At 41.6% G+C, this 25,040-nt stretch overlaps 1 protein-coding gene across 1 annotated transcript in view; it reads right to left on the bottom strand.

The window, feature by feature from the left end:
• The window catches only part of ATP7B (ATPase copper transporting beta), a 95,551-nt gene extending 70,553 nt beyond the window's left edge, over positions 1-24,998 (bottom strand). The window contains exons 1-2 of the mRNA XM_036456598.2: positions 24,635-24,998; positions 24,216-24,321 (exon numbers count right to left, since the gene is read on the bottom strand). Of these exons, the coding sequence (XP_036312491.1) occupies positions 24,216-24,266 (51 nt within the window). The 5' untranslated portion in view covers positions 24,267-24,321; positions 24,635-24,998. The remainder of the gene's footprint in view (positions 1-24,215; positions 24,322-24,634) is intronic.
• Positions 24,999-25,040: the final 42 nt, after the last annotated feature.

Below are 25,040 nucleotides of genomic sequence, written 5' to 3'. Positions count from 1 at the left end.
CAGAAGGGAGAAGATAAGAGAATCCAGAAAGTTGAAGATAGTGTAAGAAACCTCTGGGACAACTTCAAGCGAACCAACATCAGAATTATGGGGATTCCAGAAGAGAGAGAGCAATATACTGAAAGAGTACTAGAAGAAATAGTGACAGAAAACTTCCCCCACCTGGGGAAAGAAATAGACTTACAAGTCCAGGAAGCCCGCAGAACCCCAAACAAAAGGAATCCAAGGAGGACCACACCAAGACATATCATAATTAAAATTCCAAGAGCAAAAGACAAAGAGAGAATATTAAAAGCAGCAAGAGAAAAGCAGGTAGTGACCTATAAAGGAGCACCCATAAGATTGTCAGCTGATTTCTCAACAGAAACCATGCAGGCCAGACGGGAATGGCAAGAAATATTCAAGGTGATGAATAACAAGAACCTACAGCCAAAAATAATCTACCCAGCAAAGCTATCACTCAGAATCAAAGGACAGGTAAAGAGCTTCACAAATAAAAAAAAGCTAAAAGAGTTCATCACCACCAAATCAGAATTATATGAATTGCTGAAGGAGGTTATTTAGGAAGAGGAAGAAGATAAAGATAAAAATTATGATCAACAAATACGTAGCAATCAACAAGTGAATCTAAAAACCAAGGGAATTAAAAAAAATCTGATGAACAATATTAACTGGTGAATATAATATAATCAGAGGTATGAAAGGGGAGTGGACTGACGATTCTCAGGGAAAAGGGGAGTGGGGGTGCGGGAAGAGACTGAACAAAAACTGTGCACCTATGGATGAGGACAATGGGGGATGGGGAAAGGACAGAGGGTGGGGTGGGAACCTGGTGAAGGGGAGCAATTGAGGGGGGGAAGAGGATCACATTTGTAATAATCTGAACAATAAAGATTTATTTAAAAATATATAGAAAAATTTAAAATAAATAAATAAATAAATAAAATAAAAAAAGGAGTTCTACAGACCAGCTCCCCAGTGAAACTGGTGAAAATTATTCCAAAAAAATAAAATGATGGAAGTCTCTGGAAATGGTCCTAAAGGATACAGCAAATGACAAAACATTTATTCATTAAAATCTATGACAGTTTGGTAAGAATAAGGCAAGATATTAAGAAGCTAAGAAAATTCCTTGGCAAATATTGTAGAATGGGGAAACTGAGACACAGTAATTAAATAAAGCCAAACAATCTGACCAATTCACAGCCAGGTAGTGAATTGCAAGACCTTACCTTCCCTATCCAAGGACACTTGAGAGCAAATGGTTTATACCTCTCCTCTAACCAGAGAATTCATATCTTAAATCATCCTGGCATGAAGGCAGGTAGCAGACTCCATTAGTGCCATTTGTGCCAGCAAAACACAAGGGCAGATGAAGTCAGGGGAACAAATAACAAAAAAAAACCTGATTAGAACCAGACAGACAAAAGATAAAAGTACAGTAAAGCAGTGAAATGGACCAAAGAACAATCTAAAACTCCCCTATATGCTTATTTTGATGAATCAACATAGTGAAGGACACTACAGGAAAACTGTTAAGACCCTCCTCTGAGACCTTCCCTAGGATTCCTACCTGCAGAAGAGAAATAAAACCCTCCAGACAATGGATGCCAGCAAAAGGTCTCTCTCTCTCTCTCTCTCTCTCTCTCTCTCTCTCCTCTCTCTCTCTCTCTCTCTCTCTCTCCCTCCCTCTCTCTCTCTCTCTCTCCCTCCCTCCCTCCCTCCCTCTCTCTCTCTCTCTCTCTCTCTCTCTCTCTCTCTCTCTCTCTCTCTCTCTCTCTCGCCTGCCCACACCTTTATTCCATCAGAGGCGGGTATCATTACTTTTTTTTCCTTTTACTTTTAAAAGTCAACTTTTTTTTTTGAATGTTCTAAATGTATTTAAAATTTAAAAACCAGTCCCAAAGCTTTTGGATAAAAAAATATCAGTCCCTTCTGCATTCCCCAACTCTTGATTACTTATTTCTAGACGTTACTTCTTTCAACCTTTTTTTTTTTTTATTCATCTCCATATTTTCATGTATTCTTTTTTCTTTTTCTTTTTTAATCTTTATTGTTGAAAGTATTACATATGTCCCCCTTTTCCCCACATTGACACCTTCTAGCCCTGACCTGTACCCTGCATGCCAGACCTTCACCACACTACTCTCTGCATCCATGGGTTATGCATATATGCATAGAAGTTCTTTAGTTATCTCCATTCGCCCACACTTCCCTCTGAGATTCTACAGTCTATTCCATGTTTCTATGTCTCTGGATCAATTTTGTTGAACAGTCTATTTCATTCTTTAGATTCCACATACGAGTGAGATCAGGTGATACTTGTCTTTTTCTGACTGGCTTGTTTCACTTAGTATAATATTCTAGAGCACATGTGTCAAACACAAGGCCCGCGGGCCAAATCCGTCCCGCCAGGCCTTGCAATGTGGCCCGCACAGCGCTGTCATCACTGCACTCCGCTGCGTTTCTATCACAATGACAGTTTATGACTGTTCAGTAAACCATTCGGCCCGCGATTTAGGCTGGATTTTAGATTTTGGCCCCTCTCTGATTGAGTTCGACACCCCTATTCTAGAGGGTGCCATGCTGTCTCAAGGGATAAAAGATCCTTCTTTTTTACTGCTGTATAGTATTTCCTGGTATAAATGTATCACAGCTTTTATTTTTATCTACTCATCTACTGTTGGGCACTTAGGCTGTTTCTAGATCTTAGCTATTGTAAATTGTACTGCAATGAACATGGGGATGCATACACACTTTCTGACTGGTGTTTCGGGATTCTTAGGATATATTCCTAGGCAAGTGGCATCCCTGCATCAAATGGCAGTTCCATATTTAATTTTTTGAGGAAAGTCCATACTGTTTTCCACAGTGGCTATACCAGTCTGCATTCCCAAGAACAGTGTTCCCTTTTTTCCACATACTCACCAGCACTTGTCACTTGTTGATGATAGCCATTTTGACAGGTGTGAGATGATACCTATCATTTTATATTATATTATTTTCTCTTTTTTAAAAAATATTTTATTGATTTTTTACTGAGAGGAAGAGAGAGATATAGAGAGCTAGAAACATCGATGAGAGAGAAACATCAATCAGCTGCCTCTTGCACACCCCCTACTGGGGATGTGCCCACAACCCAACTACATGCCCATGACCAGAATCGAACCGGGGACCCTTCGGTCCACAGGCCGAAGCTCTATCCACTGGGCCAAACCGGTTTCGGCATTCTTTTAATTTGCATGATCACCGAATTTAAAGTCTCTGATGATCAATAACTTTAAGCATTTTTCTTATGTCTCTTAGCAATCTGTATGTCCATTATGGAAGAATGTCCATTTAGGTCTTTTGCCCAATTTTAATTGGATTGTCTTCCTTTTGTTAAGTTATATGAGTTCCTTATATATTTTGGATATTAATCCTTTTTCAGATGTATCATTGCCAAGTATGTTCTCACATATAGTAAACTCCCTTTAAATTTTGTTGATGGTTTATTTTTCTGTACATAAGCTTTTTACTTTTAGTCCCATTTGTTTATTTTCTCCTTAGTTTCCTTTGCTCTATGAGATGTTTCCACAAAATTATTGCTCTGAGGTATGTTTGAGATTTAGCTGACTATGGCTTTTTCTAAGATTTTTATAGCTTCACATCTTACCATTTAAGTCTTTTATCCATTTTGAGTTTATTCTTGTGCATGGTGTAAGTTGGTGGTCTAGTTTCATTGTTTTGCATGTATCTATTATATTTACTTTCCCAACACCATTTATTGAAGAGACTGTCTTGACTCCATTGTATGTTCTTGCCTCCTTTGTCAAATACTAATTGTGTGTAATGGCTTGGGTTGATTTCTTGAGTCTTTGTTCTGTTCCATTGATCTATATGCCTATTCTTATGCCAGTACTATGCTGTTTTGATTATAGTGGCTTTGTAGTATAACTTGATTTCTGGTATTGTGATCCCTCCCACTTTATTCTTCTTTCTCAAGATTTCTGTGACTATTTAGGGTCTTTTTTTTTGTACCTTAAATTTTTTTGAGTATATGTTCTAGATGTGTGAAATATGCTATTACACTGAATCTATATTTGGCTTTAGGTACAATGACCATTTTTATGATGTTAATTCTACCAATCTATGAACATGGTATATTCTTTTTCCTTATATTTTCCTCCATCTCTATTTTCAATGTCCTGTAGTTTCCTAAGAACAAATCTTTTACCTCCTTTGTTAAGTTTATTCCTAATTATTCTATTTTTTTAAAATATATATTTTTATTGATTTTAGAAAGGAAGGGAAAGGGAAAGATAGAAACATCAAGGATGAGAGAGAATCATTGATTGACTGCCTTCTGCATGCCCCTACTGGGTAATCAAGCCCATAACCTAAGCATGTGCCCTTGACCAGAACAGAACCCAGGACACTTCAGTCTGTAGGCTGACATTCTATCCACTAAGCCAAACCAGCTAAGGCTATCCTAATTTTTTGTTGTTGCAATGCTAAGTGGGATTATTTGTTTAGTTTCTCTTTCTGAGAATTAATTATTGGTGTATAAAAATACCAACAGTTTCTGGCTGTAAATTTTGTAAACTGCTACATTGTCAAATTCATTTATTAAATCAGGTAGTTTTTTGGTAAAGTCTTTAGGGTTTTCTACATACAATATGACGTCATCTGTGAAGAATGAGAATTTTACTGCCTTCTTTACAATTTGGATGCCTTTTATTTCTTCTTCTTATCTGGTTGCTGTGAATTTCGGTACTATGTTGAATAAGAGTGATGAAAGCAGACATCCATTTTGTTACTGTTCTTAGAGGAAATGGTTTTACTTTTTGTCCATTGAGTATGATGTTCTCCATAGGTTTGTCATATATATGGCCTTTAACATGTTGAAATATGCTCTCTCTAGTTTCACTTTGATGAGAGTTTTTATCAAAAATGGGTGTTGGATTTTGTTGAATGCTTTTTCTGCATCTATTGATATGGTCATGTGGTGTTTTTTTGTTTGTTTGTTTTTTTAAATATATTTTATTGATTTTGTTCAGAGAGGAAGGGAGAGAGATAGAGTTAGAAACATCAACGAGAAAGAGTCATCGATCAGCTGCCTCTTGCACACCCCCTACTGGGGATGTGCCCGCAACCAAGGTACATGGCCTTAACCGGAATCGAACCCGGGTCCCTTCAGTCCCCAAGCCGATGCTCTATCCATTGAGCCAAACCGGTTTTGGCAGTCATGTGGTTTTTATCTTTCAATTTGTTTATGTGATGAACCACATTTATTGATTTGCAAATATTGTACCAGCTTTGCACCCCTGGAATAAATCCCACTTTGTCATGGTGTATGATCTTTTTAATATATTGCTGGATCCGATTTGCTAATATTTTGTTGATGATTTTAGCATCTATGTTCATCAGGGTTATTGGCCTGTAATTCTCTTTCATTACAGTGTTTTTATCTGTTTTTAGAATTAGGATAAATCTGGCCTCACAAAAAGAGCTTGGAAGTGTACCTTTGTCTTGGATTTTTTGGAATAGTTTGAGAAGGATAGGTGTTAGTTCTTTGAATGTTTGGTAAAATCCCTGTGAAGCCATCTAGACCAGGGCTTTTGTTTGTTGGGAGTTATTCAATTACTGCTTCAATTTCATCAATTATTATTAGTCTATTCAGGATTTCCAATTCTTCCTGATTTAATTTTGGAAGATTGTATTTTTCTAGGAATTGGTCCATTTTATCCACATTGTTCAGCTTGTTGGCATATTATCTTCTATTATAATCCTTTGTACTTTTTTTTTTATGTCAGTTGTTACTTCACTCCTTTTGTTTCCAATTATATTTGTTTGGGTCATCTTTATTTATTAATGAGTCTGGCTAAAGGTTCATCAATCTTATTTATCTTTTCAAATAACCAGCTCTTGGTTTCATTGGGGTTGTTTGTGGGAGGGGGGGAGATATGCGGGGAGGATGGGGGTGGTTGCCTCTATGTCTTTTATTTCTGCCCTACTTTTTATTATTTCCTTCCTTCTACTTACACTGGGCTTTTCTTATTGTTCTCTTTCTAATACTTTAAGTTGTAGGGTTAAGTAATTTATTATTAGTTTTTCTTATTTTTTTGAGGTAGGCCTGTACTGCTATAAACTTCCCTCTCAAGACTGTTTTTTGCTGTGTCCCAGAGATTTTGGATTGTTTTATATGCATTTTCATTTGTTTCTAGGAAGTTTTTTTTTTATTTCTTTCTTGATCTTATTAGTTATCCATTCCTTGTTTAATAACTTGCTATTTAGCCTCCATGTATTGGAGTGTTTTTTAGTTTTCTTACTGTAATTTTTCATTTCATTCCACTGTGATCTGAGAAGGTGCTTGATATGATTTCAATCTTCTTGTACTTGTAGACATTTTTTTGCCTTCCACATGGTCTATCTTTGAGAATGACCCATGTGCACTTGAGAAAAATTTAAATTCTACAGCTTTGGGGTGAAATGTTCTGTAAATGTCAATTAAGTCCATCTGATCCAGTGTGTCATTTAGAGTCACTGTTTCCTTGTTAATATTTTGTCTGGAAAATCTATCCAGAAAAGTCAGCAGAGTGTTAAAGTCCCCTACTATGACTGTATTGCTGTTGATCCCTCCCTTAAAGTCTTCCAGAAGTTATATACATACATATATATATATATATACTCCTAGATTGAAAGTATATATATTTACCAGGATTATATCCTATTGTTAGACTGATCCCTTCAGTATTATGTAGTGACCTTTATTGTTTCTTGTGATGGCCTTCATTTTGAAGTCTATTTCGTCAGATATGAATATTGCTACCCCTGCTTTTGTGTTTGTTTCCATTTATATGGGAAAAAAATTTTCCATCCCGTCATTCTCATCCTGTTTGAGCCTTTGTTCTGAGGTGGGTCTCTTTTAGATAGCATATATTTGGGTCATGTTTTCAGATCCATTTGGCTGCCCTATGTCTTTTGTTTGGAGCATTTAAGATTATTGACTAGAGGCCTGATGCACGGGGGGGGGGGGGGGGGGGGGGGCGGAAATCCCTCAGCCCAGCCTGAACCCTCTCCAGTCTGGGATCTCTCTCACAATCCAAGACTGCTGGCTCCCAATCACATGCCTGCCTACCTGCCTACCTGCCTACCTGATTGCCCCTAACTGCTTCTGCCTGCCAGCCTGATCACTCCCTAACCACTCCCCTGCCAACATGATCAATGCCTAACAGATCCCCTGCTGACTAATTGCCTCCATATGTCCTCCCATGCCGACCAAGGCGCCGCTAACTGCCCTCCCCTGCAGGCCTGGTTCCCACCCAAACTGCCCTCCCCTACAGGCCTGGTTCCATCACCCAACTGCCCTCCCCTGCAAGCCTGGTCCACCCCCAAATACCCTCCCTTGCTGGCCTGGTCACCCCTAACTGCCCTCCCATGATGGCCTGATCACCCACAACTGCCCTTTCCTGCCAGCCATCTAATGGTGGCCATCTTGTGACCACATAGGGTTGGCCATCTTGAGTGAGGGTGTGATGGTCAATTTGTATATTACCTCTTTATTATATAGGATAGGTACTAATTTCATTGCCATTTTAATTCCTGATGCCCCTCTCTATACACACACACACACACACACACACACACACACACATACACACACACTGAGTGGCCAGATTATTATGACCACCTCACTAATACTTCATTGAACCACCATTTGCCTTCAATACTACAGCGATTCTTCTTGGCATTGACTCCATGAGATCTTGAAAGGTAATGTGAGGAATCTAACACCATGCCTGATGAATAGCACTGTCCAGTTCTGTGAGATGTGATGGTTGTGGAAGCAGCTGCCTGATGGCAATTTTAACTTCGTCCCACAAGTGCTCAATTGGATTGAGGTCTGGTGATTGAGGGGGCCACCTAAGTAAGGTAAAGTCTCCCGCATGTCCTTGAAACCACTCTTGCACAGTATGAGCATGAGCACCATGACATGGCACATTGTCTTGTTAGAAGAAGCCATCTCCATTGGGATACACCATCAACATGATAGGATGAATTTGATCAGCAACCATACGTAGGTATGTTGTGCTATTCAGTCATTGTTCCACATGAATTAAAGAGTCAAATCATATCAGAAAAACATACCCGAAATGATAACACTACCCCCACCAGCTTGAAGGGCTGTACTCATGCTTTCATGCTGTTTCCATGAAATTCTCACTTTGCCATCTGCATGATGCAACCGGAAACATGATTCATCGGACCACATGACTTTTTTCCAATTCTCAACTGTCCAATCCTTGTGATTCTGTGGGAATGGGAGACGTTTTATCTTGGTAACTGCTGACAGTAAAGGTGTTTGAACAGACCTTCAGCTTTCATATCCCATATGATGCAGTGTATGGCTAATTTGCCTGCAAATGTCAGGTGGTCATAATAATGTGGACACTCAGTATGTATATTTTCCCTCATTACAGCAGCCCATTTAGCATTTCTGGCATTTTGGTGGTGATAAATCCTTTAGCCTTTTGTTGTCAATATACTCAAAGACTGATAGCAGAAATTCAATTAGTGTCATTTACTGTCCACATCCAAGGAAAAGTAAAATTAGAAAATAAGCCTTATTTCAGACTAATTAAATTGGCAAATTAAAGTAAGTGAATATTCGGGGGAACTTAATTGTACTAGGCGGGAACCAATTCCTGAAGTATTATCTGTTTTTCCTGATGGTTCATAAAAAAAGAAAATGACTTTATTAAAAAAGGCCACAGAATCTCATCAGCTTTTACATCATCCAGACAAAATATTGGAAAGCAAGCAAAAATTATCCCCTTGCATGTTAAAACAAAAAGGAGGGATAGTGGAGAAATATCCTGTAAGTAAACTACATCAAGCCTTAATTACTTTAAATTCTTTTCACTTTAAAAAAATTTTTCAGCCGAAACCTGTTTGGCTCAATGGATAGAGCATCGGCTTAGAGACTGAGGGGTCCTGGGTTCAATTCTGGTCAAGGGCATGTACCTTGGTTGTGGGCATATCCTCAGTAGGGGGTGTGCAAGAGGCTCTCTCTCATCGATGTTTCTAACTCTCTTTCTCCCTTCTCTCTGTACAAAATCAATAATATATATATATATATATATTTTTTTTTTTTTTAATTTTTCTACTTGTAATGCTAATGACAAAACAGCCATGGAATTACACTGGTATCAAAATAAGCCAAAAGTGTTAGGCAGAATCTCAGGGGAGCAGCGAAAGGCAGATCCCCCAGAGGCGCGCACATTATGCGCAGAGGACTGACTGTTGACTCTACTGCTAGATTGCCCTAGCGGGAAGGAGACAAAAGTTCCAGAGTGTGCTGAGCCCCAGTTCCAACTGTACTGAACCCCAGTTCTAGGCCAGACCCTGGGGGCCCAGGTTCATACAGAGGGAGCCTGGGCTGTAAGGGGAGTGGTGAAAGGAAGTCCCGGAGGCGCACACATTGCGCGCAAAGAACGGACGGTTGACTGTGCCGCTGGATTGCCCTAGCAGGAAGAAAACAAAAGCTCCATACTGCTCTGAACCCCACTTCCAACCCCACTACCAACTAAACTGAACCCAGTTCCGGGCTCATTGGGGGAGAGCCTAGACTGTTTGGTAGCTCACAAAACTTGAGGGCACCTTACTCTCAGAGGTGCCTGCAAGGAGTACTGAAGGACCCTGAGGAATACTGAGACTCAAGAGCCTCATAGGGTGTGGGTGACGGAAGCCAAGGCTGTAGGCTCCACCCTGAAACTCTGCCCCATCCAAGCTGAACACAGAGATTTTTAAGGCTACCAACTCAGGGAAGCTGAGAAAATGCCGAGACAAGGAAATAGATCACAACAAAAGAAATGGAGGACAAAAAGCGACTGGATATAGAGTTCAAAACCACGCTTATAAGGTTTTTCAAGAATTTCCTAGAAAAGGCAGATAAAATAAACGAAGATATAAAAAGAGATCAACTAGAAATAATAAGAGATCAACAAGAAATAATAAGGGATCAACAAGAAATAAAGAATACATTGTCTGAAATAATAAATATTATACAGAGTCCTAAAAACAGAATGGGAGATCACAAGAATCAAGTCAAAGATTTGGAACATAAAGAGCCAGAAGATACTCCTCCGCAAAAGCAAGAAGACAAGAGAATCCAGAAAGTTGAAGATAATGTAAGAAACCTCTGGGACAACTTCAAGCGAACCAACATCAGAATTATGGGGGTCCCAGAAGAAGAGAGAGAGCAAGATACCAAAAACATACTGGAAGAAATAGTGACAGAAAACTTCCCCCACCTGGTGAAAAAATTAGACTTACAAGTCCAGGAAGCGCACAGAACCCCAAACAAAAGGAATTCAAGGAGGACCACACCAAGACACATCATAATTAAAATTTCAAGAGCAAAAGACAAAGAGAGAATATTAAAAGCAGCAAGAGAGAAACAGGTAGTTACCTATAAAGGAACACCCATACGATTGTCAGCTGATTTCTCAACAGAAACCATGCAGGCCAGATGGGAATGGCAAGAAATATTCAAGGTGATGAATAGCAAGAACCTACAGCCAAAAATAATCTACCCAGCAAAGCTGTCACTGAGAATCGAAGGCTAGATAAAGAGCTTCACTAATAAATAAATAAAAAGCTAAAGGAGTTCATCACCGCCAAACCAGAATTATATGAATTGCTGAAGGGGGTTCTTTCGGAAGAGAAAGAAAATAAAGATAAAAATTATGAACAACAAATACATAACTATCAACAAGTGAATCTAAAATCCAGGGAATTAAAAAAAAATCTGATGAACAATATTAACTGGTGAATATAATAGAATCAGAGGTATGGAAGGGGAGTAAACTGATGATTCTCAGGGAAAAGGGGAGTGGGGGGTGTGGGAAGAGACTGAACAAAAACTGTGCACCTATGGATGAGGACAATGGGGGGGTGGGGAAAGGGCAGAGGGTGGGGTGGGAACCTGGTGGAGGGGAACAAAGAGGGAGAAAAAAATGAGGAACATTTGTAATAATATGAACAATAAAGATTTATTTTTAAAAAATATAAGTCAAAGGAAAATGGTCTGGTTAAATGGAAAAATCCCAAGTCTATTTATGGAAGGGTCCCTTTATTAACTTTTGGTCGAGAATATGCTAGTGTATTTCTAGAAAACTCCTCCAAGCTCATGTGGAAACTTCAACAATGGATCCAAGAGAGGAACTGACTAGACTACTCCAACCCTAAATAGCAGTGACCCAAGAAACTAGTTGACGAGACAGAGGAGAAACAGTCCAGAGATGGGGGATAGTAAAGACGCCTTGCCATGCTAGCAGTCAACAGCTATGTGTTGGTACAGGTTGCCATGGACAAAGCCAAAGAATGTTGGACTTGCATTGTCATTTCCCACTGTTTTTCCACCATCCAGAACTCAAATATCATTGCTGTCATGTCACAGGAGACAATGACTGGGAAGGGGACACAAAGAACTGATGGCCCAGAAAGAAGCCTATTTCAAACTAGTTCCTTAAATGCCTGACAGCAATTTAAAAGGACATGGCCCTAGCTGGTTTAGCTCAATGGATAGAGTGTCAGCCAGAGGACTGAAGGGTCCCAGGTTGGATTCCAGCCAAGGGCACATGCCGGGTTGCGAGCTGGATCCCCAGTAGGGGGCATGCAGGAGGCAGCCGATCAATGATTCTCTCTCATTATTGATGTTTCTGTCTACCTCTCCCTCTTCCTTCCTCTCTGAAATCAATAATATATACGGGGTGTGTGTGTGTGTGTGTGTGTGTGTGTGTGTGTGTATGTGTGTGTGTGTGTGTGTATATATATATATATTTATTATTTTTTTTTAATTATATGAAAGAACTCAATCCTTCCATTGAATTTAAAAATCTTAAAGGACCCAAATGGCATACACATTTCTAAAGTTACCGTATTTTTCGGACCATAAGACGCACTTTTTTCCCCCCAGAAGTGGGGGGAAAAACTCCCTGCATCTTATGGTCCAAATATAGCCTACACATATACTTTAAAAAAAAAGTTTTTTTACTTGCCTGGCTCTGTGCGGTCTCTGTGTGTGCTTGCCCGGCTCTAAAATGGTTCTAAATGCTGCTGTTTACTTTACAGGGTTGATTACATGTGTTTATGACTGTGATGTTGGGTTTTAATGCACATAAAATATTTTAGGACACTATTTGTTTCAGAATCTTTTTTTCTTCATTTCCCTTCTCTAAAAACTGGTGCGTCTTATGGTCCGGTGCGTCTTATGGTCTGAAAAATACGGTATTAAGAAAACCAAAAGATGGCTAAGACCAACAAGTAGTTAACATATAAATGTGAGAAGTTCATCAGAAGGCTGATGGATTTTGATATTCAGCAAGGACCGAGAATCAGCATATTACCTGCTCCTGGCTCAATGGCTGAAGGCAATCCCCTAACCTGATAATTCTTTATTGTTTACCAAACCTTACCATTGAAATGACTGTTTGCTTTGCTAAAGGGCAAATGTGTATTCTAGTAAATAGAAAGCTATGGGTCTGGAGATTCGAGGAGCCTTTCCACTAGAGAAGGACCTCCACCTGGCTCCCCCATGCCTTCTAAATTTTTATTTCTTGTCTAGTGTATCCATTTGTGCTCAGCCCCTTTTCCAGACCTTGAACCCTAGACGCAGATGGATACAGCTGTCACAGAGAGCTCCCAACCAATAACAAATACACTCCTAAATAACCAATAGGTCAAAGAAGAAATCAAAAAGGATATTAAAATGAGATGAATGAAAATGAAGATACAATATATCAAAACTTATGGGATGCAATAAAAGCAATGTGCAGAAGGAAATTTATAGCTGTAAATGTCTATTTAAAAAAGAAGGATCTCAAATCAATAACCTAGCCTTCTGCCTTAAAACACTAGAAAAAGAAGACTGAACCTAAAGTAAACAGAAGTCCATCAGTGTCTAATGACTACTCTTAGCAAAATTCCACAAATTGAGTATTCTAGGCTAGAAGTCAAGGATTTCCTTTTGGGGGCTCTGAAGGAGAATATGTTCCTTGCCTCTCTCCTACCTTCCTGGCAATCCTTAGCATTTCTTGGTTTATAGAAGCATCACTACAATCTCTGTTTCTGAAATCATGTGTCTTTCTTTTCTCTGTGTCTTCACATGATCTATACACATAAAAAGCCAGTGACCGGACTGCTATAATGACCAGCACTGGTCACTATGACAGCCACTGCGGCCAGTAGAAATGGCCAGATCAGAGGGTGGTACCAGTGGCCAACCTCCCAAAACCCCTCTCCCTGGCCAGCCCCACCCCTGATTGCCCCCCAAACCCATAAGGGGCAGGGCTGGCCAGCCGGCCAACAATTTGAGGCCCCTTCCCCAGGCCAGCCCAACCTCTAATGGGCCTCCACCACCTCAATCGGCCCATGGCCCCTTCCTCCACTCAGCTCTGTCCCCAATGGGCCCACACACACACCAATCAGAGGTGGGGCTGGCGGCCAACCTCCCACAGCCCCTCCCCACAGCCAGCCCTGCCCCAATCAGTCACCCTACCCCAATCAGAGGCAGGGCCCACTGGTCAATCGCCCTTGACCCCTCCCCACAGCCAGCATAGCCCTGATTGGGCCCCATTTGGGACAGGCCACAGGCCAATCTCCCGCCATCTCCTCCCAACAGGCCTGGCCCCAATCTGCCCCCATTGGGGCCACACAGACCTGACCCCACCTGTGCATGAATTCATGCACTGGGCCTCTAATATTCTTAGAAGAACATCAGTGATTGGATTTAGTATCCACATAACACAGTATGACCTCATCCTAATTTAACTAATTAAATCTGCAAAGGCCCTATTGTCATACAGGATCACATTCACAGGTATCAGGGTTAAAACTTCAAATATCTTTTAGAGGACAAAAATTCAACCCACAATAGAAGAAAATAAAATAAATATAAGGGGAGAAAACATTAATTAAAATTTTTTAATTTTAAAATTAAGTAAATAATAATGCAATGTAAAAATAAAAAGAAAAAATAATGTAAAAATAAAAAAGTAAGAGGAGGACACTGTTCGTAGTTTGTGCCCATTTAAAAACAGAAGCGGCCCTAACCAGTTTGGCTTAGTGGATAGAGTGACAGCCTGAAGACTGAAAAGTCCCGAGTCCAATTCTGGTCAAGGGCATGTCCACTGGTTGCAGGCACATCCCAGTAGGGGGTGTGCAGGAGGCAGCTGATCAGTGTTTCTAATTCTCTATCTATATCCCTTCCTCTCTGTAAAAAAATCAATAAAATATATTTAAAAAAAAAAAAACAGAAGCAGGTAAGCCAAGTACTGGGAGTAGACACTGGGTTCCGGTCCAGCTCCATCATGGGCAAGTTGCTTTGTTTCAATTTCCCCATACTTCAAACACTGCCTGAACACAATGGTGTCCCAGCACGTGGTAGATGACATGAAACACCATGACGACGATAGTTTGCTAATATCTAGAGGTAAGGAATCTAAGGTGCTTGCAGAGACTTTTGAAGTTTGAAGAAGCAGAGCCAGGTGTCAATCCCAATTCTAACATACCACTGCATTTTACTTCTCTAGGTTTTTCTGCTCTCTACACCTGGTCTAAGAATGAGAAGAACAGTGGGCACTGGAGGAGTTAACCGTTAACCCTTCCCTTTAGCCATCCATATTTCTGTGATGTGCCTGTTGGGCATTTTTCTGGATCCCGGTTGATATCATTCAAGGTCAAGGAGCAGCCTGTGTCAGAAAATGTGCTTCCCTAACTTGGCCTGAGGAGCAGAGAGGATGCAGTGAGTGAGCCCTTCTTTGTGACAATGGCAGCATTGGACTTTTCTCACTGAATTAAAAGGAGACATGCTATTTGACCACCAAAAATAAAAGGAGGAGGAGGAAGAGAATGAGGAAGAGGGCAGTGGGAGAAGGGGGAAAAGAACAAGGAAAATAAAGTAGGAGGAAAGAGAAGGAGGGAAAGAGGGAAGGAGGGAGAAAGGAATGAGGGAGGGAGAGAAGAAAAGAGGGAGGGAGGAGGGGAAGGGGAAGGGGAAGGGGAAGAAGAAGGGAATTAAGAAAGAGGGAGAGCGGTCCCCTTCCCTGACTTCCCGGCCCTGCCGGTTCAGTGGCTTGCGCCCAGGCCGAATCGTGCGCGCGCAGGGTCGCGCCCCCGGGACAAGTGAAGAAAAAATAAATAAATAAATAAATAAATAAATAAATAAATAAATAAATTTTAAAAAAAAGAAAAATGAAATAAATAAAAAAATAAAAAGGGAGGGAGGGAAGGAGGGAGGGAGGGAGGGAGGGAGGGAGGGAGGGAAGGAGGGAGGAAGGAAGGAAGGAAGGAAGGAAGGAAGGAAGGAAGGAAGGAAAGAAGGAAGGAAAAGATGTAATCCAGAGGGGAACTCACTGGGAAATTACTGCGTGCAATGGGAGATGGGTACCAGGGGGGAACAACAATTATTTTTCAATAGAATGGGAATTAATGGAATAGAGAATAGAAAAAAATAGAGAAAACAGTCAAACCCAAAAGCTGATTCTTTCAGATCAACAAAATTGACAAGCCTTGAGCTAGAAAGACTAAGAAAAAATAGAGAAGATTCAAATTATTAGAATCAGAAATAAAAGCAAGATTATTATTACTTGTCTTATGAAATAAGGGTTATAAAGGAATATTGTGAACAACTGTATGCCAACAAATAAGATAACTTATTGTAGAAGAAATGGACAGTGCGTAATTCCTGACACACACCACCAAAAATGACAATCTGAATCAACCCTTAACAAAGTAAAGACATTGAATAGTAATGAGAAAAATGTCCCAAAAGAAAAGCCCAAGTTCAGATGGCTTCATCAATGAATTCTATTAAAAACTTATTAAGAATGCCAATTTTTAATAAAGCCTTCAGAAAAAGAGAAGAGAAGGGAACACTTCTCACTCTATCAGGCCAGTATTACCAAACAAAGACATCACAAGAAAACTATGGAGCAATATTTTTTATAAATATGAACATTAAATTCCACAACAAAAGAGTAGAAAGCCAAATTCATCAACATATAAAATGATTTAATGCCCTAACCAAGTGGGATTTGTCCAGGAATGCAAATTTGGTTTCACATCCAAAAATCAAACAATATAATACACCAAACATGTCAAAAAATCATGTCATCTCATTAGACACAGAAAAAACATTTTATAAAATCTTTTCATGATAAAAACACTCAATAAGCTTGGAATTAGAGGGCAACTGACAAATGGCAACTATAAAAACTCAACAGATAACATTGTACTTAATGGTTCAAGACTGGAAGCTTGCCCCCTACTAAGATCAGGATCAAGACAAAGATTCCATTAATATGAAATGTTCACAATAAGCAAATTTGTAAAAACAGAAAGTTAGATTAGTGGTTGTGTAGGCCTGGAGGACATGGGGAGATGCAAAGTGATAACTAAAAGGTACAGGGTTCCTTTTTCAGGTAATAAAAATGTTCTAAAACTGATTGTGGTAATGACTGCACATGTCTGTGAATTGTATCTCAATACAGTTGTTTGTTTTTTAATACCACTAAAATAAGAATTAGAGAAGATATGCCTTTAACATTCATGGAAACCTAAACAAGAGGTTTCAGGAAAATGGTGAAGCCATAGGAGAGTGGATAGACTGCCAATGTAAACCAGGCAACTGCTCGAACAGCAAAAACCCACAAACCATCCACCATCCTTCAAAGAGAATGAATAAAATTGTGCCCTATTCCCAAAATGGCCTAATGTACCGCAATGAATCTTATAAATGTAATGTATAGTGAGAAAAGCTAGTCCCAGAAGACTAAATACACTAAATCATTTTAATTAAGTTCAGAAAAAAGCAAAACGAATGTATTTTTTGGGTATTCATATATATGTAATAAGACTTTACAAAAAAAAAAAAAAGCTGAGTTACAACAAACACAAAAATGGTGGTTATCTCTATAGACTCTAGGGGTGTCGAACTCAATCAGAGAAGGGGCCAAAATCTAAAATCCAGCCTAAATTGCGGGCCGAATGGTTTACTGAACAGTCATAAACTGTCATTGTGATGGAAACGCAGCGGAGTGCAGTGATGACAGCGCTGTGCGGGCCACATTGCAAGGCCTGGTGGGACGGATTTGGCCCGCGGGCCTTGTGTTTGACACATGTGTATAGAGAGTCTTCCATGGGTGAGGCAAGAAGATAAGGAAGAACAGTTGAAAGATGCCATGGCAGTGATAATACTCTCTTTCTTGGTCAGGTGGGGTGTTCACAGGTATTCTCTATTTCATTATGCTTTATTATTGTCTGTATAATAATATATGCTTATATATATTTCTTTTATAGCCAATAAACTGATAAAATAATTGAGGAAAAATCTTAAAATGAATGAGGGAGTGGAAACACAAAAATGCAGATGATTTTTTTCTAGCAAACTAAAGAAGGAAAGGATGGAAATAGTATAACAGCTACTGGGAGACACAAGCTAATGGGAGAGATTTTTAGAATGAAGATAAATCAGATGGCTTTATAGGCTAAAGGGAAAGGAAAAGACAAGAGCTGAAGAGAAGAGATAACCAATAATGGCTCCTGAACAGGCAGAGAAAAAGGGGTAGAAGTCAAGAACACTGGCAGAAGAGATGAGTTTAAAAAGAAGGTAGGCCTGTCCTGAAACTAGAGATAAGGAAGTGAAAATAGTTTAAACATCTAAATAAGATTTGGGCCGAAGCCGGTTTGGCTCAGTGGTAGAGCGTCGGTCTGCGGACTGAAAGGTCCCGGTTCGATTCCGGTCAAGGGCATGTACGTTGGTTGAGGGCACATCCCCGGTGGGGGGTGTGCAGGAGGCAGCTGATCAATGTTTCTCTCTCATTGACGTTTCTAGCTCTCTATCTCTCTCCCTTCCTCTCTGTAAAAAAATCAAAAAAATCAAGATTTTGGGAGAAGGTAGGTAGAGATGGGCAGCAAGTTGAAGAAAATCATTCACAATGGTATTAATTTTCTCACAGTAAGAATTGAGGTCATTTGTTGATAATAAGTAAGGCAGGGCACAGAGCTGGCTGCAAGTGGTGTTGGTTTGTAAAGAGTCACTGAAGTTGACAAGAAACAAGTGAAAGGCATTTGCAGAGAACTAGAAGTAAAAAATTGCTAGCAATACCAAACACATGATTGCCTGATTTGCCTCAGCAATTCTGTCTCTCCAATATAGGAGCAGAGAAGGCAGTTTGCAGCGCTGTTGCTGGCACAGCAGGATAGAAACACAGGAATCCAGGAGCAGGTAAAAGAGAAACTGGACCAAAGATGTTAATTTTGGTTATCTTTAAATTGCAAGAATGTATTTTTTTATTTCTAAAAATTAGTAACTAGATGCAGAAAAAGCAAACAATGAAGTTAGTGTACAAATATGCTAACAACACTCATCCTAAAAGTGGTAGGAATAACAATAAATTCCCCCCTTTGTTCTTTATTTTCAAATTTCTGTTATGGAGTTACATTTGCTTTTATAATAGTAATTTTTACAAAAACAACTTTAAATGTATCTAATGCTCAATGCAGAATAATTCTTCATTTTTGGAGGGACTGGGGCTTCAAAAACTGCTACATTCTAAAAGCAGAGATTTCACAATTGCTGCTGTTTTTTAGTCTTATTTGCTGTTAGTTGCATCACTCCCTCTGTTTTATCTCATCAACCTTTGATCTGTTCATATTTTCTCCTTTAACTTAGTTGACGAAAAGTAAGTCCCCAGACAATCCAGAATTGTACTTGGCAATAATTCCAATCCTATAGATGAAAATAATATTGCCCACATTTGACACCTCCTTGATACCTATGCTATAGTATCAGTAAAGAGGAATATATCACTGGGCTATCTCCATCCTTGCAAAGGAGAAGAAAATGTATGTCAGGTAAACAAGCATTTAAAATATAGTTCTCTCACCCCCATAGCCTATCACCCAGTTACTCATGTACCAACTAAGCTGAGTTGCTGTTAGAACTATTATACCACTGGCCTCTGACACTCTGGACACTGAGGAGGTTAGAAAGTCAACTCTCTATTGAGAAGACAACTTCACGGGGAACCAGGCACAAAAGAGCCGACCCCTAGTTCTTTTTTAGGGCCCTCTCCATTTTGGTCTGAACAAGGTTAGTCACTGTCAAAGGAGCCCCATACTCTTCTTTGGAGGAGGAGTACTTCAGACTGTTTTTCTATGCTCAAACTCTGGGATAAAATCCAAACTCCTGGCCTAAAAAACAGGGCCTTCCACAATCACTTTCCCAGCCTTGTCAAGCCACTCATTATCTCCCCTCTCTCTTTCCCTCCCCCGCCTCCCCTGGGCCCCATGAACCTTACCATTCCCATCCTCTGAGCTTCTGCACATGCTGATCTCTGCCTGTGTCTCCATTCTACTTGTGCCCAGCCAATGCCCGTTCTTCCTTTAAAACCTCACACAGGCACAATCCTCTTTTGAAGCTCTTTTTGCATCCCTTCCTCCCAGAGAACACTAACCAATCATTCTTGCCTGTGGGTACTGTACAGTGTAGACACACCTCTCTCTAGCAGCTGTAACTGCCAGCTCCAACAGCATGGGGCTGACCTCTGTTCATCTTTGCCATCCCCCTGCGGGGCCCAGCACCAGGCAAACAGAAGGTGCTCTGTAATGTCTGTGGAACGAAGGCTGAATGAGCAAGGATCACTGCTAAAGAGGCCTACAAAGAGGAAAAAGTGAGAGAGGAATCATACTATAAATAATTCATTCAAGAACAATTATGGTGCATCTATTACACACTATAGAGCCTATTTCTTAAGTGATGCAAACCTGGTCTCCACTCTTAAGAAACACAGAGTTGCAAAGAAAAGCTATATGTATTCAGAAAAGTATCAAGTATCAAGTAAGTTTGGAAGAAAATACATATTTGAGAAAGTCAGTCAGGCCTATCAAGGACTCAATCCCAGATCTGCCTCAATCCCAGCTGTAGGACCCTTGGCAAGTTACTCACTTTCTCTCGGCCTCAGCTTCCCCATCAGCAAATATGATTAATTCTAACTCATATTCTACCACTCCTGCTTCCTTCCCTCTGCTTCCAGCTACGTATTCTGGATTTCTTCCTATTCATCAGTTAGGTCACTCCTGACTTAGGATCTTGACACCTCTGCCTCCTAGAACACTTCTCCCAAATCTGTCACACAGGTTTCTATTCAAATGTCACTTCCTCAGAGAAGAATTCCCTTAGCATCTACTTAAAATAGTATCGCCCCATCCCATGTCATTCCTAATGCCCCTAACCTGATTTATTTACTGCATAGTACTTATCAGTACAGAAATAACAATATAGCAGTCTCCTCTTATCCACAGAGGATGCATTCCAAGATCATCAGTGGATGCCTGAAACCTTGGATAGTACTGAACCCTATCTGCTATGTTTTTCCTATACATATATACATATGATAAAGTTTAATTTTTAAATTAGGCACAGTAAGATATTAACAACACTAATAATAGAGTAGAACAATTATAACAATCCTATATAATAAAGAAGTAATATGCAAGTTGACCGCCACACCCTCACACAAGATGGCCACACCCATGTGGTCACAAGATGGCTGCCACAAGATGGCAGGCAGGGGAGGGTAGTTGTAGATGATTAAGACAGCAGGGGAGGGCAGTTGGGGGCAACCAGGCCTGCAGTGGAGTGAAGGCAGTTGTGGGGGACCAGGCCTGCAGGAGAAGGCAGTTGGGGGCAACCAGTCAGGCAGGGGAGAGCAGCTGGGGGTGACCAGGCCGGCAGGGGAAGGCAGTTGGGGGTGACCAGGCTGACAGGAGAGTGGTTAGGGGGTGACCAGGCTGGCAGTCAGAAGTGGTTAGGGGCAATCAGGCAGGCAGGCAGGCAAGCGAGTGGTTGGGAGCCAGCAGTTCCGGATTGTGAGAGGGATGTCTGAACACCATTTTAACCCCAGGAGTTGAACTGTAATGAATTTCATGCACCAGGCCTCTAGTCTTATATAATAAAACCCTAATATGCAAATTGACTGAATGACTGGTCGCTATGATGTACACTGACCACCAGGGGGCAGACGCTCAATGCAGGAGCTACCCCTAGTCCGCAGAGCCAAGACCAGCCAAAGCAGGTGCCAGCAGGGCTTTCCCCATCCCCCGATTGCCCCACAGATTGGCCCTGATAGCCACCCAGGCATAGGAACCCTACCCGTGCATAAATTTCATGCACTGGGTCTCTAGTATAAGTTAAAATAAAAGTTATGTGAATGTTCTCACTCCCTCTCAAAATACCATATAGGCCCAGCTGGTGTGGCTCAGTGGTTGAACAGTGATCCATGAACCAAGAGGTCACAGTTAAACTCCTGGTCAGGGAACATGCCCAGGTTTCAGGTTCAATCTCCAGTAGAAGGCAGCCAATGGATGATGTTTCTCTGTCATTGATGTTTTTACCTCTCTATTCCTCTCCCTTCTTCTCTCTCTAAAAATCAATAAAAATACATTTTAAAAATTCATTTAAAAAAATAAAAAATACCTTAATGTACTATATTCAACTCTTCACTTAAAAACGAAGCACTTTACAGCTCCACTTTTGCATATCAGAATTTCCAGAATCACTACTTTTATGCTTTGAGTTCATTATTAAGTAAAACTAGAGGCCTAGTGCACAAAATGTGTGCACTGGGGGGTGGGCGGAGAGGTGTCCCTCAGCCCAGCCTGCACCCTCTCCAATCTAGGACCCCTTGGGGGATGTCCAACTGCCCGTTTAGGCCCAATCACACCAGCAGTCAGACATCCCTCTCAGAATCTGGGACTGCTGGCTCCTCACGACTCACCAGCCTGCCTTCCTGATTGTCCCTAACCATTTCTGCCTGCCAGCCTGATTGCCCCCTAATCGCTCCCCAGCTGGCCTGATTAACACCTAATTGCTCACCTGCTGGCCTAATCGACCCCCAACTGCACACTCCCCTCCCCACCTCTATCCCCCCCATGGACTGATTGCCCCCAGCTGCCCTTCCCTGCAGGCCTAGTCACCTCCAACTGCTCTCCCATGCAAGCTTGGTTGCCCCCAGCTGCCCACCCATGCAGGCCTGGTGCCCCCAGCTGCCCTCCTCTGCCAGCCTGATCATCCACAACTGCCCTTCCCTGTAGGTCTGATCATCCACAACTGCCCTCCCCTACTGGCCATCTTGTGATGGCCATATTGTGGCAGCCATCTTGTGACGTGAGGGCAGCCATCATATGGTGGCCATCTTGTAATGACATCATACATGAAGCCACCTAGGTTTTCATTATATAGGATAAGGCTTACTTGAACACAAGTACCAATAACCAAGACAGCTACTAACTGACAAATGACTGGCAAATACAGCACGGAGAGGCTGGGTAAAGAGATGATTCGCATCCCAGTAGAGGGATCAGGATGATTTATGATTTCATACACTACTCAGAATAGCTTACAATTTAAAACTTATAAATTATTTTTGGAATTTTCCATTTAATGTTTTTGGACCACAGGTAACCAAAACTGTGGCAAGTAAAATTGTGGATAAGGTAGGACTATCATATTTGCTTATTCTCTTTCTTTTCTGTATCTCCTACTAAGATATAAATTCCTGAGGGTAGGGTCTTGGTCCTAGCTGGATCCCCAGTGCCTAAAATTCCTGGCACACAGTAGATACTAAAAAAAAAAAAAAAATGGTTGAATAAATGGTGACAACATGAAAATATTACCTACATCAAAAGGTTTTGTGAAGGTTAAATGAGAAAGAGTGTACGCAGAGGAAAATAAAGTATTTAACATTGCCTAGCACACATTAAGCTGTTATGTTGGATAATACTATTATCAAAAGAATCCAGAAGAGGGTGAGGTCAACATAGCCAGAGGCAGTTACAGAAAGTTTCAAGGAAAAAAGAAAAAAAGAAAGTTTCAAGGAAGAGACAGGTCTTAAGCTTGATCTGGAAGGATAAAGATTTTTCCGATGGGTACAGAGTGGGGGCATGCAGGAGGTTGGAAGGCTGCCCTACTCTGTACAAGCCACCCCTCCCCAAATGTGTTCTCCTCACACCTCCATTTAATACAAAGTCATCATACTAAGAATCTCCTATTGACCAGACTACCCACCCCATCAATCCATCCACACCACCAAAACCAAGACAAATTTCACAATAGGACATACAATAACGTTTAATTAATTTCAAGATAGACCAGCAAACCAGGCTTATTTCTATGCTAAAGAAAGACTTGTGTCAGCATTAAAAAGCATGCACAGGGACTACAGCCTGACTTGTGAGGGGAAAAGAAAAAAAGAAGCCAGAAAGTCCACTCACAGGGAAATAATAACACACTATACAGTATCTATACTATGTAGAGGTTAAACTGGATACAACAGACACATATGTACTAATGTGAAACAATCTCCAAAATATATTGTTATATTGGCAGGGGAGGGAAGGGGGCTTGGAGAATACACACTATGTGATCTCATTTATGTAAAACAAACAAAAATTTTAAAACTGCACATATAAAACTTAAATATTTCTCTGGACATACATATATACATTAATATGTATTTAACACTGTATTTTCAGCTCTTCAACACTGCTTGAAACTTGGTAGTTTTCAATAAATATCTGCTGAATGAATGAAAACATATGTACATGAATACAAAAGAATTAGAAAATTGATCTGCTTTCCATGCTAAATATTTCTGCACTGTGTCCATTTTAAGAGGCTGTGTTAGTGCATTACTTGTGTAATTAAAATAATTAAAAATAGTTCTTAAAAATGTTGCAGGACCTCGAGATATATATATAGGTATAGATATAGATATAGATATAGATATATAGATAGATATAGATATAGATATAGATATAGATCAACTCTGAATAACTTCTCAAAAATATATTGTTAACAATATTTCGTTAATATACTATATTAACTTAATCATCTTGAGTAAATAGGGCTCTTAAGCAGCAACTCAACGCTCACTTCACCTCTCCAGCATAAGGAGAAGAGAAAAGTGCTGGGTTTTAAATTGTTCCTACAAATCAGTTAATGCCATGGCATTCCCTTTCTGAAGAGCGCTCTCCTCACAAACAGGACTCCTCTGGGTGGGCTCCCGCGCCGCCTCCTCGGGAGCGGAGTCAGGGGGCAGGGGAGCAGGTGGCCGTGGTCCGGCCACGGGGTGAGGCGCACCCACACCGCGCAGGGGCGGCAAACTTACTCTCCTGCCGGCCCCTTCTCTGGCTGTAACCTGTCTCTCCTGTCCAGGCATCTTGTCCCGGAGAATCCTATTTCTTCTGCGATCCGGCCCGGAGCCCAGAGGTCACCTAGTGCGTGGAAAAGAAGCGCGGAGTTAAAACCCGGGGAGCCGGGTGTGGATGGCATCTCTGCGGTTCGGCTCTCACAGGAGGCGGTGTCCGGGAACCGAAGCCAGCATCTCGGACGAGGGGATCGGCTGCCCTCACCCCGCCGCCTATTTCAGAGTCGCGTGTCGCCGCACCCCCGGCCCTCGGGGACGCGGGCGTGAAAGCGGGAGGGGAAGGTGGGTCTCGGACCCTCACCCTCCGCCCCGGAGGCCGGCCTGCCGACGCCTCAGAGACATGGGTCGAGCCCCTGCAGGGGCCTCCCGGTCTCCGCTACCTCAGGCTGGTGCGCTTCGGTCCAGTCTTCAGCTCCACACGTGCAGGGGAGGCAGGGAGGGCGGGCGAGCCGCGCAGACCCTCGCCGGAGACGGAGACCTCAGGATCGCCCACCGCGGCGGCGGCGGTGAGGGGTGCAGGCGCCCGCGTGAGGTCCGCTCTGCAGCCCCGCGTCTGAGCCTCACTCGGGAGTGGACTCCGCACCGAGAAAATCGATCCGAGACGCGCCAGAGCGTCCCGTTTATCTCCAACGGGTGACAGGCTCCGGGACGGGAGCCCGGACACCCGGGGAGGGAGGGGCCCTGGGCGGGGCAGCAGCCTGTCCATCACAGGCCACGCCCTCCAGGCCCGCCCCCCGCCACAGCTCCGCCCATGAGCGCAGGACCCGTGTTCCACAGGCAGAGCAC

Source organism: Pipistrellus kuhlii, unplaced genomic scaffold (assembly GCF_014108245.1).
Source record: "Pipistrellus kuhlii isolate mPipKuh1 unplaced genomic scaffold, mPipKuh1.p scaffold_m20_p_3, whole genome shotgun sequence".
NCBI lineage: Eukaryota > Metazoa > Chordata > Mammalia > Chiroptera > Vespertilionidae > Pipistrellus > Pipistrellus kuhlii.
The sequence above is the reverse complement of the archived record's forward strand: the minus strand, read 5'-3'. Positions and strand labels throughout refer to the sequence as shown.